The sequence below is a fragment of the Centroberyx affinis genome, unplaced genomic scaffold (genome assembly GCF_046629955.1).
Source record: "Centroberyx affinis isolate AG114_WGS23_722 - 3 ecotype Tasmania unplaced genomic scaffold, CSIRO-AGI_Caff_v1 ptg005118l_1, whole genome shotgun sequence".
Taxonomy (NCBI): domain Eukaryota; kingdom Metazoa; phylum Chordata; class Actinopteri; order Beryciformes; family Berycidae; genus Centroberyx; species Centroberyx affinis.
In genome coordinates this window covers 129,186-147,070 of record NW_027282536.1, presented here as the reverse complement: position 1 = coordinate 147,070, position 17,885 = coordinate 129,186, and the positions used below count along the sequence as shown (strand labels likewise).

General features: G+C 43.0%; 1 protein-coding gene across 1 annotated transcript in view; it reads right to left on the bottom strand.

Moving 5' to 3' along the window:
- The window catches only part of kcnd2 (potassium voltage-gated channel, Shal-related subfamily, member 2), a 142,675-nt gene that overhangs the window by 5,068 nt on the left and 119,722 nt on the right, over positions 1 to 17,885 (bottom strand). The window contains exon 2 of the mRNA XM_071546081.1: positions 2,485 to 2,647. Coding sequence (XP_071402182.1) covers positions 2,485 to 2,647 — 163 coding nt within the window. The remainder of the gene's footprint in view (positions 1 to 2,484; positions 2,648 to 17,885) is intronic.

Below are 17,885 nucleotides of genomic sequence, written 5' to 3'. Positions count from 1 at the left end.
CGTTAGCCCCTCCACTCTTCGCCGCGCGAATTCTAGCAAGCCTGGTTTTCTGTTTGTGAACAAATACAAATGTCCATTTAGCCTGTCCAATTATGGTCTGAGTGTGTCTGTGTGTTGTGTGGGGTCTGTATTGTGGGACTGCTACTTGTAAAAACTGAATTTTACTTCAGAACAGCAGAGCAGTTGTAGAGCAGACTGCTTTGCAATGGCAAACAAAATGTGCCTTTGGGGACCGGAGGCATTGAATAGCCTGAGAACTACCATCTCTCTAGTCTAACAGTGGGTACGTTTACATGCTGCACATTAATGGGACTATTGCCAATGCTCTGATTAAGACAACAGTGTGATTAAGTCATTTACATGGTTCAATGAAGTGACTCCTCCCCTAATCTGGTTTACATGTGACAGAAATGGGATAAAACGGACAGAACATGAGCTACATCACCATCTACATGAGCAACTTGATCACACTTCAAGAAATATGAGTATTTCCCATATGTTATTGCGATTATGCTTAACTCTAAGAGCATGATGGCACTAACGTAATCAGAGTATGGTGTTTACATGGGTACTTAATCGCATTACAATCCCATTTTATGTGCATGTAAACGTGGTGGATGATGTTTGCTGCTTGGCAAAGGGGGTAAAAAAAATGTTACGACCATGGATAGGATTTGGTATTCCTAGAGAAATGCAGGCACACGCATATACACACACACATCCAGTGAGTTCGAGAGATGATTGAGTCGCTCTCTCTAGCTAGGCCTGTATCCATGTTTCTATTCGTCTCCCTAAGGGTTAAACAGAGTTCTCCAGCATAACCAGAAAAGCAGTTTGTTGATCTTGGGGAGGAAGTAATGCCCTGGACACACAAGAGGATAGAGTTATCTTCTCTCTCCTCTCTTTCTCTTCCTCCTTCTTGCTCTTGTCCCTGGTGTATTATGTAGAAAGTCAGATTTCTAAATTAAGAGAAAGGGGGCAAACCACAAATTCAAATGTGATGAGATGCGATATGCTGTGTGCTTGAGTGTCGTCCCTCTTTTTCCTCTTAAGAGACGCTTCTTCCACTTCATGAAGTGGAGAAAAAGGGGTCTTGTGCGCTCTAGTAAATATGCCAAAACTGTGCAACAAATGCACATAAATGTTTCATACTTTCATAGAGGTTAAGTACTTTCTCACGGCGCTTCTATAGTCTGTCAGGCGTAAGGCAACAACTTGGGGTGTTTTCACACTTGGTCTGCTTCAGCCTCTCAAGTGAACTCGGAGCGATTAAGCAGCCTTGTTTGCACATATGTGAACAAACGGTTTCAGACAGTGGTTAGTTTTGAATTAGCTTTAGGGTCTGATTGCTTTGCACACTGTAAACACAAAGCGGCCCCAGTTCGCTTTGTGTTTTGCGTTACTTCTTTGGTCTCAAAGAAGCACAAGTGGCTAAAAGCAAACTGCACAATGGCTGGTGGTGGTGGCCAAGGGGTTGTCTGGTCTGAAGAAGGAACCTCTGTACCAACCTCTCTGAACCTCCCTGACATTTGGAATGAAGATCAAATCAAATGATAGGGGGAGCCATCTTATTCCATCTGAATACTATCCATCATCCAAAGTAACAGGGGTCCAAGTTCTAAAGGAGCTGTGGATTGAATGAAAAGTGGTCCAAGACCCCATCAGAGCTTCGGTGAACCAGAAAGAGAACTGAGTCCTGCCTCAAGTGTACTGACAGTGTGAACACAAACAGAACTGTACTGCATTTCAGTTGGTTCACTTTTTGGTTCACTTAGGGTTACAGTTTGGGTCTACAGTCTACAGGGTCTACAGTTTGTTTTCTTTGGCCCCAGCCATAATGGGAAAGGTTTTCTTTGTTGCACTTTTCGTTTAGGTTCACACTGTCTAACTACAAGTGAACCAGGGCTTGTAAACAAAAGTCACAGGGACACAGAAGAAGCTTGATTATTGGACAGAGTTTTGGTAACGTGCCATCCCACCAGGTTAGAGATTTGGTACACCACAGTTCTCTGTGGCTGAGGCTTGCATTTTCAGGCGTCTCGTTGCTGTTATTTGGTGCCACCTAAGATCGAATGGCATTGTTCTAACCTGGTCACCTAAGGTCGAATGGCATTGTTCTAACCTGGTCACCTAAGGTCAAATGGCATTGTTCTAACCTGGTCACCTAAGGTCGAATGGCATTGTTCTAACCTGGCCAAAACAACCCAACTGAAGGAGCAAATGATCCAGAGTTTGAATAAACTGCTCCAAACATGCTTGGTGTGAACACACTTTTAAAGAGGACTGAGTTTGGTTAGTTAAAAAAGGACTACATGTGAAAACACCCTGGTGGCTGCTCTTCAGGTCTTCCACAGGCCTTGGAAGAGATCCTTGTTGGAGATGTATGACCCAACATTTGAATCCTTCGTGGACTTATACTAGTAGTCAGTCTGGGAATGTTGGGGTGTTGGTGGTGGAGGTGGAGGTTGGGGGTTAGCGGGTCACCTTTTGGGCTCGTCTCTTCTCGGCACGCTGGCTCTGGTGGTAGATTCGGCTGAAGTTGGACACGATGACAGGTACCGGGAGGGCAATGACCAGCACACCGCTCAGAGAACAGATGGACCCGAAGATCTTCCCTATGATAGTCTTAGGCACCATGTCTCCGTATCTGTTAGAGAGGAGAGAAGAGAAGAAAACGTCAGACTAGTGAGCATGCATATATATGCTCCCACATTCCTATTTGAGATTAACACAGTAAGTATTCAAATTTATGACTTAAATTCATTTTTGATGTGTGCTATCTTGGTTTGCCTCACAGCGAGAAGGTCTTGTGTTCTATTCCAGGTCTGTTCTGTGTGGTTTGCATGTTTGCCTGGATTTACTCCCACAGTCCAAAGTCATGCAACAGCATATTTCATCAAGTCAATTCTAAGATGTTTTTAATGCGAGTTAGAATGAAATATAAGGCCAAAAAAAACCCTTAAACTTATGAGAATATCTGTATGCGTGACTGGGCTGATTTCTCATCAACTGTTTTTTTAAGACATCTAAAGCTGAATTTAAAACTTAGAGGCTATATTTAACAGCATTCATAATACTTTTTCAGGACATGCAGACACCCTGTCAGACTCCATATGTATGATGTGAGTGTCTGTCTAGCTGTGTTAGCACTGTGATGGACTGGTGACCTGTCCAGAGTGTCCCTGGAAAGGATTAAGCGGGTAAAGAAACCGAATATCTGGAGCAGCAACCTCTGATGTTTATTCCTACAGTGCTGCCTGAAGCCGATTTTTGTTGCTACTTCTGCAGCCATTCTACTTTGGCCCTTTCCTGCTACGTTGGTGCATTTTGGGTAAGTGAGTCAAGGGCCTATAGTCAGCTCCACCACTCAGAAGTATTTAACGTTTGTGTCAAGCCTCACATATCAGAAAAAAAATGCATTCAATTGAATGAAACTCTCGCACATCTACCGGTATTTTGAAGAAATGGACAATACCTTTCTGTGTTGTGACAGGCCCTAATCTAAAATGAGTTGTGGGTATGAATTTTGGATGCGAATGTAGTTGATTCATAAACAATGAGACTTGCACATAAGCACTGTTTGCTGATAGTGGCAGCTGCTTGCTATGGAGACAAAGTGCGCGACCCGCTTTTTTAAATGATCAGCATAAAAAGCAGTTGAGGCTGCAGTATTTCTACAGAAAAGCAGAAGAGAATAATGTGAGCACGCTCTGCATGAACATACAGTACATGCAGGTCTACCATTGGCCACTTGAAGGAGCCAGAGAGCTACAGAGGCTTGGCTCTGTAGTGTATGTACTGCTTTATTGATGTCGGGCTATTCAGTGTTATGATTATGACTTCTTTATGACTTCTTTTATGCTCACTTTAAAGCTTAGCCATAATGCATTACCACACTGTAAATACATTTTGGAAACTTCTGGAGGGAAGGCAGTTCATTTAAAAGTCCAAAATGACAGTGGAAGAAATCCCAAGCACTTTAACAGGGTCTCCAGTGACTGCTTTCCTGGCCTACTTTCCAATCTCCACCCTCATTTTTTCCTCCCCTCTTTAAAAACATGCCTCATTCATTATTGGACACCAACATATTCCATTTGATCACAGACCCCTCATCCCTCCGTTCCCAGAATCCCTTGCAGTAGATGTTTAGATAGAGGGGGACAGCAAAGTGCTGGAGCGGCTGTGTTTTCTCTTTCTGGATTGCTGCTTTAGATCAGGTCAAATTAAAATCGTGTTAGAGAGCAGGAGGAATGCTGTAGCGCATCAGTAAACCTTGTCCACACTCTGCCTGCGAGTGTTTAAACCAAACACTCTGTCTCTGTCTCTCTGTGGTGTTATTAAAACGTTGGACAATGCCCCAAAGCCATGGATAGTTTTTATCTAATCTTAGTATACTCACACTTAAATTAATAATCCACAACTTTTTCATATAATTAAAATGTCTGTTTTATTACCAGTGTTGCTGCTTGATACCATATAATAGTGATTCAACCTGCACCCAGTTCATTAAATCTTTTACATTTGCTCTTCTAAACACCTATGTGGAGATCTCCCAGAAAATCGTCTAATGCACAGGAAATTTGTGTTTTATGCTGATAGAATCAATAAATAGATATAAGTATGTAAGATAAGAAGCTGCAGTCTACATTGAGTGTCTTTATTATTACAGTATGTTGGTCCAGTGGCCAAAGCAATGACCGCTTATCACCAAATGGTATCGCCAAAATCAAGAAAAAAAAAAGAATCTTGCAGATGATCTCTTTAATTGATTATGCGGACACCAGAGGTCACATGACTGGTGGTCATGGTCACACAATTTTAATTGCTTGACACTTGACTTGAAGCATGAAGAGAAGACTTGAGACTTGACTTGACTTGGGTTCTGGTGACTTGGGACTTGACTCTGACTTGTACTTTGATGACTTGAATAGGTTTCTAAAGTCTTGACTTGAGATCTTGTGTTTGTGTAAATGACTTAGATTGAAAGTGATGAGATTTGTTCCAGCAGACGACTGAATTTAAATTCTGTTTTCTGAATTTGTATGGAATGATTGAATTTATTGAAGTTGAAACTGACCAAGTTTTTATCCTATTAAAACCATATTGCATTGAAAAGTCCTAGATATTTAGTTTTCTTAAGATATTAAATTGATACTGGACTCTTGATTTGTTCTGACTTGACTTGCTGTTTTTACACATTTACACTTGATTTGGACTTGATTTGGTAATCTACATTTAGACTTGGAATTTGACTTGAGACTTGTGCCTCAAGACTTGAGACAAGCTGACTTGGTCACACCTCTGGCAGACACACTCACACACACATAACCCAACACACAAACTAAAGCCCTACTCCCTTTCCACATCCCTCTCTCTCCTCTGTCAAGGTGCCTCTGCTCTGTCCTTCCCTTTCACACGCTTTAACACCTACCATGCTCCTGATAAAAAAAGACTCCTCTATATCCTTATGGAGCCAGTCGTAAACAATTACCGCAAATCTCATGAGCAAACACAATCCGAGACCTATTACAAACAACTCCACCATTAGACTCGCACAGATACTGTGTTCCACCGGAGTCAGATTAACGCGGTGGCTATCCCAGGCAGACAGAGGCCCAGCACAAGGCTTCATAGGTTAATTAGATTGGTATACATTATGAATGGGGATCTGCCACCCCTGAGCTGATAATCCATTCTGAACATAATGAATGGCTAATAATTCTTAATTCTTCATTACCTGCTCACAATAAGCCCTATACTTCCCTGTACACCCCTGCACAAAGCGTGGATCAGATAGGTTGCATTTATCTCATATTGACTGTGGAGGCTGCAGGAGAGAGTCCGGGTGCGCTTGTTTAAGGTTGCCCGGTCTAGTTCAGATAGCCTATAACTTTACCCTTTCTAAGAATTCATGCCTAATTTATATGCTGCACATCCTAAATACACAGCAGTATCAATAGTGAATATCTACATGGCTTTCTTATGAGCTCTTTGGTTAAAAAATATACTTATACGAGTCATGAGAGAGGGAAATGTACGCAGACTGAATATTTCTTTTGATACAGTTGACCTTAGGCGTTACGCATACGTTACGCTTACTGGTCTGATTGTGGCTTTCTGTTGTGGTTGTTGGCTGGTTTTACTGCTTTTTTGGGGGAGTCATTCCTATGTTCCCAGGGTCCTATGTTCCCCAGATTTATATGCCACATAATGGGAACATGACAAAGGGTCCTATGTTCCCAGGGTCCTATGTTCCCCAGTTCTAGGGTTAGGGTTAGGGTTGGATTAGGGTTAGAGACCTTCAAAATCAAATAAAATGATAACCATTGGTTTTGTTGAGTTTATATAGCTGTTTTGAAGCCTTGTTCCAATAAAAAAACTGGATAATATTTATGAAATATTTTAACTTGAAATGGGTCAAATTTGACCAGAACACAATGGTTAATGTGTGTTAACAAATATTGAACTGGAGAACACAGGACCCTGGGAACATAGGACCCTGGGAACATAGATACGCTCCCCTTTTGGGAGGCTTCAGCTTTGTATTATGTAGGTGTATATAAAGACTGTGCGCTTTCGTGTGTGTGCCAGTGTGTTTCTGAGTGTGCGTGTGGCCCTGAACGTTCGTACATAACCTCTAAATCCCTCTTCAGCTCCTCGGCCCTCGCAGCCCTCGCAGCTCTCTCTGTCCACTGCAATTAAATATAACAGCGTGCCAATTAACCTCGCGTCCCCCCAGCACTGTAATGACAGAGACGGCGGCGGGCGGACAGGCGGACGGTCGATGACGCTTCCGCAAGGGCAAACTGTAGCGTTTAGGTACAGAGCTATGGGGATGGCACCCTAACACTGTCAGGGGTTAGGGGTGCGATTCCCACCGGGGCCCACCATGTTAAAAATATACGTACTGATGCTACTAAAGTGTCCACCGAATGGCAGATGTTATGCTATGCGGGGAATTGAAGGGGACAGAAAGGACTGTTCCGGTACTTGTATCCTTCTGGGAACCAGTTTGAGTTCTAGACCTTCGGAGTGACAGCATTTTTATGGATTGAGGTAATTTGGGCTGATCTAGACTTTTTCAAAGAGGTAGCCTAGGATTAGGACTTGGGTTTAGGGTTAGGGTTAGAATTAGGATAAGGTTTAGGTTAGGGTTAAGGTTAAAATTAGAGTTAAGGGTTAGGAAATTAATGTAGACAACGGAAGGTCCTCATAAGGATAGAAGATGCAGATGTGTGTGTGGGTGCGGGGGTGCTGTTTTAATGAGGTAAACGTACACTGGTGCACACACACACACACACACAAACACACTTGACACACACACACATCCACAGCCTCCTTGATGAAGGACGCAGTCACATGGCTATGACACAGCGACACACCAGGTACGGCATGTGACGTTGTTTGCTTTCCACTGTGTGTGTGTGTGTGTGTGTGTGTGTGTGTGTGTGTGGCAGAATAAGACAGTCAAGCATACAAAATTAGAAGAGGCGGAATAACAACATCCACGTGCGAACACACACAAACACACACACACACACACACACACACACACACACACACTGTTCCGCAAGGTCGTAGGATCTCATTCAATTTCCCTGAGCATAGTATAGATGGTGTGACTCAAGGTTTGGGGCGGAGATGAGGGTGATCAGTCACTGCCACAAACTTTACCTGTCACCTTGGCTAGCAAGCCACTATTACTCTGCACTCAAAGACAGAGAGGAGAAGACAGCAGCCATTAAAATCCTTTAAGTCCGGTAACTTCCCCTTCCTGCACCCAAAGAAAGTACAGGAACAAGTTCGAATTCTGCACCACTTACACATTTGTGGCGATGACATACTGCATAGACTTAAACTTAACCTAACCTTGGTCCTGACATTAATTATTATAGGTTGAAACTGGACGGTATGTCAGTCTGGAAGAAGAAAAGCAGATTTGTTCTATGTGCTGTTTGACTGATATAGAAAATGAGTTTCTCTTTGTTTGCTATTGCCCTTTTTACTGGGAACTGCACAATACTTAGTGAGATAAAAACAGATATTGATTTTGTAAATATGGATGATGCACAAAGATTGAGTTGGCTGTTCGCTTATGAAACATTTAGATTAGCTAGTTACCTGGAGAAAGCCTGGGAGATGAGAAGATAAACTATAAGTTTGTAGCAGTTCTTTTCAGTGTATTGTTCATTTGAAACCTATCATTTCAAATATGTTATTTGAAAGAATATAGTAGTACTTTATAATGTGGTAACTAAACTAAACTAAACTAAACTAAACTAAACTAAACTAAACTAAACTAAACTAAAGGCCTGTTTGAATGTTATTGAAGCTCCCTGGCTCCCTAGTTGATCAGCTGCCTTCATCTCTTCTATGGAGAATACAGTAACTTTAGGCTACTTTGCTAGCTAACATTAGCAACTGCACAGGTAGCAAATATAGCTTAGAAGCACTGCTTATACAACAATGTGATTTATTACAAAACGCTACACTATATGTGCTGTCTTACAATCAGAAACAGATAGCTATATATATAGTTTGAAAACTTGCTAAACCTAGCAACAAAGTCATCACATTGGCAACAGTGTAATAGACAAAGAACCCAGAAGTTCTGCAGTTGTGTGATGTCATCAAAACTCATTTGCATATGAAGTGAAGGTGCGAAGAGTTATAGTTAAAGTTACATTTTCATAATAACACAACTTTTACTTTGTTTTATTAATCGCATTGGCTCACATTCACACCTATGGGCCACATCAACCTGACCTGCACGTCTTTGGACTGTGGCAGGAAACCCATGCAAACACATGCAAACTCCACAGAGAAAGGACCCGGGTCAAGACTCCGACCCGGGACCTTCTTGCTGTGAGGCAACGGTGCAAACCACTGACCCGCCAACACCGCCCGGCAACAGCCTTGTATTACATTCCCCCCGGTGGGAGGAGTAGAACAGGGGGAAGGGTGGATTGTTTCAAGGAGAGAGAGAGAACAATGCCAAGCACACCTCATCTTCCTGCATAGATAAATAATAAATAAAGGCATAACACCTACCCCCACACACACACACTCCCTTTCATCTTGTCCTTGTGCATCTCTTTTCACCTCCGCCTCGCATCGGCAACTTTTTTCCTTGCAACACTTTCTATTACATTCCATTCCATTCACCTGGATCCCCACAATAACCCGGCTCTATGAGGGAGAATGCGAGGATTACTCCGCCGCCTTTTGTGCAAAAAGCGCCGTAATCCCGTCCTACAGTGAGTGTGTTTCTGCACGCCGCTTGACGCTCTTCATACAGTTAGCGTTTGACAACCCGAAAGCCGGCGGGGGCCCCGATCGGAGCTCCGTCTCACGCGGAGCTTTTCCAGTTGACGGAGAATCCATCGACAGAGTGGATTGTCCATTAATAGGACCGGTCGGATGGCTGCTTGATTGAGATCTATTAAGACCCACAGCTGAGAGACGAAATAGCCTCGATGATGATAGGCCTAACAATGATAGCCCTAATGACTGAAAGCCCTTTTCAAAGTCTGCTCAGTCAGAAAGAGTTCAGCTGGGGAAAAGTGACCTACGCATTTCGATAATTGTACTTGGATACACTGGCACTCTGCCTCCCTCTATCCAAGTCTTTCTCTGTCACCTTCTGCTGTTATAGGTCAGCGGATGCTCAAATGGAAAGGGAATCAATTAAGGGAAACACGCTTTTAAAACAGCTATTAGCCATTAACCTCGCATTTCTGGGTCCATTTTGTTGTTTGGTGGTGTATTTTTCTTATTCCCGTGGATAAATGGCCAAACATAGGCAACAAAATCAAAGACCGAGGGCTTCTTTCTAGAGCCATCATTTTGCATCGATGTTCTACAATCCTACAGGGAGAAATCCATCGTAGAAGAAGCAGAGAGACTAATTTCTCCACCGACAGTAGCCTCAATAGAGCAGAATGCAATGCAACCATGGTTTGAATGCAAAAAAGTTCACGCCCCTTTTCCTGGGGGTTGTCCAAAGGCATTCTGGGAAATGGAGGAAATCACTAACGGAAGTAGAAGTAGAGAGGGCAGGTTGAGGGAAAGTAGGTACGCCAAAAGGTAAATTACAACACAAAACATCACCAATTGATGATATATAACAGTTTAAGAGTATCAGAAGTATCAGAAGGGGGACTTATCATTTAATGAGGCAAATATTACACAGAACAGTAGATGAATGGATGGGATAGATAGATAGATAGATAGATAGATAGATAGATAGGTATACAGATAGATAGATAGATAGATAGATAGATAGACTTGGTGGAGGGCGGACAATATGAAGATATGGTTTGATTTTCCGCCCCCAGTGTTCCTTGGGGAGAGGAAAGTGCTGACCAGTGTCAGTGTCAACATCTTCTGTTTGCTTTGACAGAGGACATCACACACACACACACACACACACACACACACACTCCTCGGTGGTTTGCGTTGTCGATAAAGTGGGTGTGTATATGTGTGCGGTTATGTCAACGTGTGTGTTGGTGTGAATGTGTGATTGTGTGTGTGTCAGAGAGACAGTGTGTGTGTGTGTGTGCGTGCGTGTGTAATGCCGAACACAACCATCACCCCAGGCTCACTGAGGAAGGTGATTTTGAGTCAAGGAAAGACAAGCTAACCTTTCCTCTGCACCAAAGTCCAGCTACAAAGCACACACCGCATTAAATGAACACGCAACAATGACACAAAGACCAAAAGTCCCTCATGACACCAGAATACAGTTTAAAAATGCGAAGTCAAGTGATTCCCTAACTGTAAACCTTTGAAAACCCGACCAGAATTTGACAGAAACTTTAAAAACACAGTGTAATGTTGAGGAAGTACCTAACTGGGAAGTAGCTTAATAGGAGTGGGTGTAAAAGGAAATGAAGCGAAGCTAACAGACTAGTACATTATCTCCACTCTCCACTCCCTTACAAAAGAGTACAGTCATACAATAAATGTGCACACACACACATACACTCTCTCTTTCCCAGTGGAAGTGGCACCAACCACCGTAAATTTCAATCCCCCCCACATTCGCTGCTGGATCACGGTCAGCAGGGTGTGTTAGTGTGTGTAATGAGCAGAGACAATTCGAACAGCCATTGTGTTTGAGTAGCCAAGAAGACAATGAGAGGTATTGACCAACTCAGTTGACAATAAAATCCATGTATGACTAGACGTTGCGCCATTGTATCTGTGACGGCGCAATGTGGCTGCATCTAATTCAGAGTGTCAGTGGGTAATACACATAACAGCAAAGACCGCTCGCTCCATCTTGTTACTGCACTGTACCGGGTGGCATTGCATCATATTTCATTCACAGACAGCTATATTTCTCGATGGTGGATTTGCTGCACCAAAAGGAAACGAATTGTTAGTGTGTGATGATGATCGATACCGTTCAGCTCCGCAGACACAAACGCTTACAGAGGCTTGCAGCTGGCTTTGCAGCGGCGTCACAATAGCAGCCACGTCTGGCGCCATCACGCTCCACTGGAGAATTGGCTGTGCTCATATAATGGCTAGCAACTGAAAAAAGGCTGGAAAAAGAGAGATATCTGGAAAAGACTGTGGTGGTGTGGGTGTAGGTCAATTCAGTACTGTAGTGAATGGTCTGATAAGGTAGATTTGTTTAAACTTAATGTGAGTCTTGTCTTAAGCCCTAGTCTCTACTCAAGAAAACAGCTTAACTGAGCTGTTTGTTTTTGGCATTCTTGGCTAGCTAACTAGCCAGCAGGCTAATTTAGCAAAGCAACCGGTGTTGATGTTAACATGTGACTATTGCCACTACTAACATTAATTCAAGCTTCTACTACATACACTAGCAAATATGATATGTTTACAACAAGTAGTGATGGTTAGCTAACTAGATATAGGGCCAGTTGCATAATGATAGACCTAGTCTTAGACTTAAATGTGACCAAGCTGTTTCATAAAAGATGGCAAATCTCTGGTTTTTGGAAAGACCTAAAGAAGAGAACGAGACATAAACAACACATTAGAGATCTACAACAATCAAGAAGTTGTAGGAACGGGTAAATATAAGTGTCTATAGCAAGTTTGACTTGAAGAGTAACTAAACCCCAGAGTTTTGGCTGAAGTGCCTCTACCCTGGAAATTCAAAAAATGCTATAAACTTGCTATTGACACTTATATTTACCTGTTCCTACAACTTCTTGATTGTTGTAGATCTCTAATGTGTTGTTTCTGTCTCATTCTCTTCTTCAGGTCTTTCCAAACCTGAAGAAGGTTTGGAATAGAGAGAGAGGGAGGGAGGGACAGAGAAGGAGAAAGAGAGAGATGTAAGATGTAAGGTGCAAGTATCACCTCTGGTTGGAGGAGGCTCCATTAGTGGCAAATTTATTTAGTGTGCCATGGAGGCACAAGACTCTGCAGGTTTTCACTCCCATCAAATCAGCTGCTTGCTGCTCTAGTGATTGGTTGGAATGAAAACCTGCAGACTCTTGGGCCACAAAGTCACAAGGAAACAGCATTTCAGTGGCGTCTTGCTTCCGTAATTCAGTGTATTTCGGGACATGACATGGAGAGGGACTGTTCAAAAGTGGGCAGGTTGGACCAGAACAAACATGGAAAGAGACAGGCAGTGAAACCCATTGCATACTTGGTGTATTTGGTGAAGCGTCCACTGTGAAATGCTTTCTGCATAATACTGAGCTTCACAAACTCTGGATTCTTCCAAAAGAATAAATTCCAGCCACCATTTCATTGCGACTTTAATGGCACATGGCTGAGAACCACTGTCCACTTCCCAACATTTACCCTGCGAGTCCAGTCCTCAGTGAGGATGCTGCACAAGGCGCTGAGCCCAGCTGGCAACAATGAGATAATATTTAGATCTCATGTGTCCTGCCGACTCAGCAAGGTGCCTCCTATAAGATGAGGTCAGACTGCAGATGCTCTGTATGCTCTGCTACCTGGGTGGGGCATGAAACCACACCAATACCCGCACCACCAACAATCCATCAGTCAAATGCCTAACCCTGTCTACTCTGCTGCATTATTTCCCATCAGTTGCTTTTGATGAAAATCAATGAAAGTGATTGGACTGAGTTATTGTTTTCCTGACTAACACCCAGGGGGCGAATGCCGTTCTCAGGATCTGACTCATATGGGTTTTTGAAAACGTAAAGAACTTCCCGATTGCTGATATTTTGTGCTGATATTCATTTAAATTGGCAGGGTGTTAAAGCCATCATGGGACACTAAAACTCTCCACTGAAACCCAGACTAATGAAATACTTTTAGGGTTAGCGGCTCTAAGGCAGCCTGCCTATTCAAAGGGAAGGGAAACTCTGGGATACATTACTGCCTTTAAATGAAAAATGAATTCACAAAAAGCATTATTGAACAATTAAATGAATTATTAAAATATGCAAATAAAATAAAAGTTCATTGCAGGTTTTACAGAGGTGCATATGAAAATGAAAGGCAAACAAAGGCAGTTTATGCATCACTGTTTCTAACTTATTGCTCCGAACAAGGCCCACTCCAGTCTTGTATCTACATGAGAGGTCATAAAGGAAATTATAATGGGGCCTCTTAATTTTTTGTTTGTGCCGGCTTGGCCCAAAGAGATTTTATTTTGCTAATTTGTTTCTCTTAATGGGGGGGTTGTACAACAGCACGGTTAACATAATCATAATTACGATTACATAACCCTGCCTACGGTACATCAACAGTGGTCCGCTCTGTCCGGCACATGGGCAAAACACACACACACATACACACATACACACAGAGTGCAGCGGTCACGTAAAACAACATAGTGATTTTCCAGTCCAGCACCATTTCCACCCATCAGCAAACAACTAGGACTGAAACCACAGAGCGTACATAAGTATACCTAAGCATCCAGAACAGGTGTGTGTCTGTGTGTAATTGTGTGCAAATGAGTGTGTGTGCGCATAACATGTGTGTGTGTGTGTGAGTGTGTGCCCCCGCAGAGCACATTAATGCGCCCGCTGTCGACAGCATGCTTAACGTTTCATAAACTGAATTCATGTAGCGCCTATTGCTTGGTTTGCCTGAATCATTTATAGGCCGATCTGACCGTACAACGCCCCCATCGCTCTCGTTCTGCCTTTCTCTTCAGCCATTAGGCGGAAATGCTTACCAAATAGCCTATATATATCCCCAAATATGCACACACACACAAGCGCTACTTTATGACCGAGTGTGTGTAAAACGCTTCTCGCCTAATGAGAGGCCGCATTCATTATGGATTAGCATTTCTCTGCATAGAGTGTGTGTGTGTGTTTTTGCGCGAGCGTGCGTCGCTGTGTATTTGCAGAGAGATGAGAGCACACACAAAGAGAGCCGTTCAAAAGAGTGATCGAGGCCACTGTGACAATAGCGAGGGTTATGACAGGGTTATATCCATAATGAACAGCATCTGGTTCCTCCTCACCGCGGCGGGCTGCGGCATTAACAGCATTCCACAAAGCAGAGGGAGCGGCAGGACAGAACGGGGAGGCCGAGACCTCCGGGTTTAAAGCGGCGCTCGGTTAGATTCTTATGTAAAAACACACCCAACTTTTCAGTGTAAATCACAAAGTGGAGCTGCAACAGAGAACAGCGTCCTATTAGAGATGTCGTAGATTCCGTCTTATTTGCCCAAATTAACGGGTATGGACAGAAGTGGAAAGCCTTCTCCACACGACTTAAGAACGGAATCCAAATCTGTCTCCTAAACAGCGCTCCATCCAGAGAAAGCTGGACACACCAACGATGGTTTAACCTACTGCAAAAAGATTAGATACATTACCTGATTTCTGGGTAATGAAGTCCTTCAAACGTTCAACAACAACTGACTCAGGCTTCCTGTTCTGATCTGTAGCTATAGCGAAAGTTCAAACAGGAAGACTACTTTTTTTGGGCACTCCTGTTTTAGGGAATAAAGGATTTTCCCATACTGTCATTTCCTGCTTCCTGCTAAAGCTGCACCAGGCAATTTTGCACTTTGGCGGCCCCGCATGGCAGCAAGAGGTAATCATTTGAAAAATTTGAACCTCATTACCCCGAAATCCTGAAAGGGGACATCAGTAAACTGCACACTCATGGTTACCAGCCTGGCCGGTCTTTGATGCTTTATACCAAAGGATACCAAAGAGACAAGAGAGGCGAAAGATCTAACGTTGGTGAGTCCAGCTTCCTCTGGACGGAGCTGCTCACTGCTGTTTGGGAGGCAGTTTGGATTACGCTCTTAAGTTCTCAATTCATCACTCCCTTCATCGCTTTCTGTCTTTCGCTGCTGGATTTCTGTCTTTCGCTGCTGGAATTCCGTTAGTCCTAAAGTTTTCTCACCACCAGCGTCTCGACTCAATCTGGGGGAAATCTATCGTATGCTGCGATCATGGCCTATGCCAGAGGTTCCCAAACTGGGGGTCACGCCCCCTAGGGGGGGAACAGAGGAACTACAGGGGGGCGCGACATAATACCCCCCCACATTGCATTCACATTGCGGATCGCGGATTTTTCTGCCGCGGATGGTCGTGCAAAGAGTTGAAAACAGAATCAACCCTTTCCTTACCTGCCTATTTCCTTTCTTCCATCTTTCCTTGCTTCTTTATAGGTTTTTTGGATAATTCTCTACCTTTTTCCACACTGTCTTTCTGTCTCAGGAAGTGCATGAAGTTCATTCATGCATCTATACTTAATATGTCCTAGGGTTGGAATTCTTGGATCACTATAACACCTATTTGCTATATTTTTAATTATATTGTATTCTTTGATGTACTGCAATTTTTGAGAGAACCCGCTGCAAAAATAAGCAATTTGGTCCCAACAATCACAAAAAAACTCCTGGAGGGACTGTTTATCCTCCTCCAGCCAGCAAGTGCCCTTTCGCAGCCCGGAGAGAAAACCACCCTGGGAGGTATAGTGGACTTGTTGGTCCCGAAAAGAAAGGATAACGGAGAGGGAACAATACACACCCAAAGGCCATCGGAGAGTGCTTTTATTCATCGGTCTATTTTTAAACATGTCAACCAACAGATTGGAGCTGCTAGGCTCGCCATCCATCTTCCTCAAACACGTGCACACGCACATATGCACATACGGAGAAGGACGTTCTGATGCATGCCCACACACACCCCAACATACACCACAAAGTGATTGCCCTCTGACCCCGGACTGACAGGTTAATTGGGTATACATCCATCATCGGTGCTCGCTCACACACACACACACACACACACACACACACACACACACATACACATCGTAGTGCCTAGAGGTTAGAGAAGTGGGCTTGTGACCAGAAGTACGCTGGTTTGGATCTCTGGAGCAGCTGGGAAAATATGGGTGGGGAAAGTGAATGAGTAATAATCTCTTCTCTCAGTAACTACTGTCAAGATGCTCTTGAACAAGACAATGAACCCCCAACTGCTGCCAGTAGAAGACTGTGGTTGTACTGGGCAGCTCCCAGTGTGACTGTATGGAACTGTACGAATGTAAAGCAGGGCGTTGGTGGAAAAGAACATGGACTTTCCATGGATAAATAAAGGTTAAAAACCCACCTTATTGTCATTAGTATTAGTCTAGTGAGAGTAGAGGCTGAAAATCCCATCACATCATTAAACAGCTCCGAATATTACACTGCACATTATACAAACTCGCCAGTTTGGGGGGAAGACAATGGTGAATGCAGCTATTGTTAAGACTATTTTCCCATATCAAAGAGCTATCCTCTCTTGTATGTATAGGGGTATAGGGGTACTAGATATACACAGATCACAGAGAAGATAAAAGAAAACCCTTCCCATTGCCTTTCATCATTTATTTAATGCCTCAGACCACCACCGGATAGTATTGGCTCCTATATGGGCCACTAGGGGTCTCTCTCATACAGCACGGCACTTGCAGACTGCATGGTGTGCGTTCAGTAGGTCAAACATGAACCCTTAATTAGTCTAACACACAACCAGTGTTGGGGAAGCTACTTTGAAAGTCTAGTTTTACAAGCTACCAGTTAGCTCACATTGGAGGATGTTGAACCACACAGCAAAGCGTCCCTCGAGACAAATTCCCTCAAGTGTGAACTTTCTGTTGGATGTAATACTGTAAAGGAAATAGTGTTTTTTGTTGTTAGAATGTTAAGAATCTTAACTTTCTGTTGTATAGAAACTTAAAATAAAGAAATGAAAGAGTCTTTGTAATATCTGGCTTGTACAACCTTGACAATTAAAGGTAATTACTTAAAGGGATTTAAGTAATTAAAAAAATAGTTCAATACAGTAAATGCAATTTCCTTCTTTTTTTATAGCCGGGAACAGTTTGTAGTCTCAGTAGTTACTCTAACTACACCTCAAAATGCCAAAAAATAAATAAACTACTATCCAAACACTATCCAAATTTGAAACTACTTCCCAACACTAACACAACAAACTAAAGTGTAATCCTGAAAAAAAACAACTGATTTGTACACAGTGGATCATGTTGCCACAGCCTTCCTGCTGTTTTATACATGCGGCTGTTAATTTTCATACACAAACTAGACAAACTGATTTCTCTCAGGGCAGATTCAACATCGCTGTGCAAAGCAGGCATTTGTCTAGGTACATTACAGCCTGCTAAAGCTGCATTGACTACTTGTGCAACCAACCAAATAGTGCCGTCTCTTTGTCACAGTCTCTCCTCCCTTATATCCCTCCACCCTGCGTTACCGCTGGCACTAGAGGTCCCACATTATTCCTGCCATAACTGGATATAATTGCAGTCTATTATAGGCTGAAAGTAGCAAGAAAGTGAAATTTGAAGAAATGTAAGGAATAGAGTGAAAATAACTAAATTATCTTATTATACTAGATCAATATTGTGGCATCCCGGAATGTGTGTGTGTACAGTGTATGTGA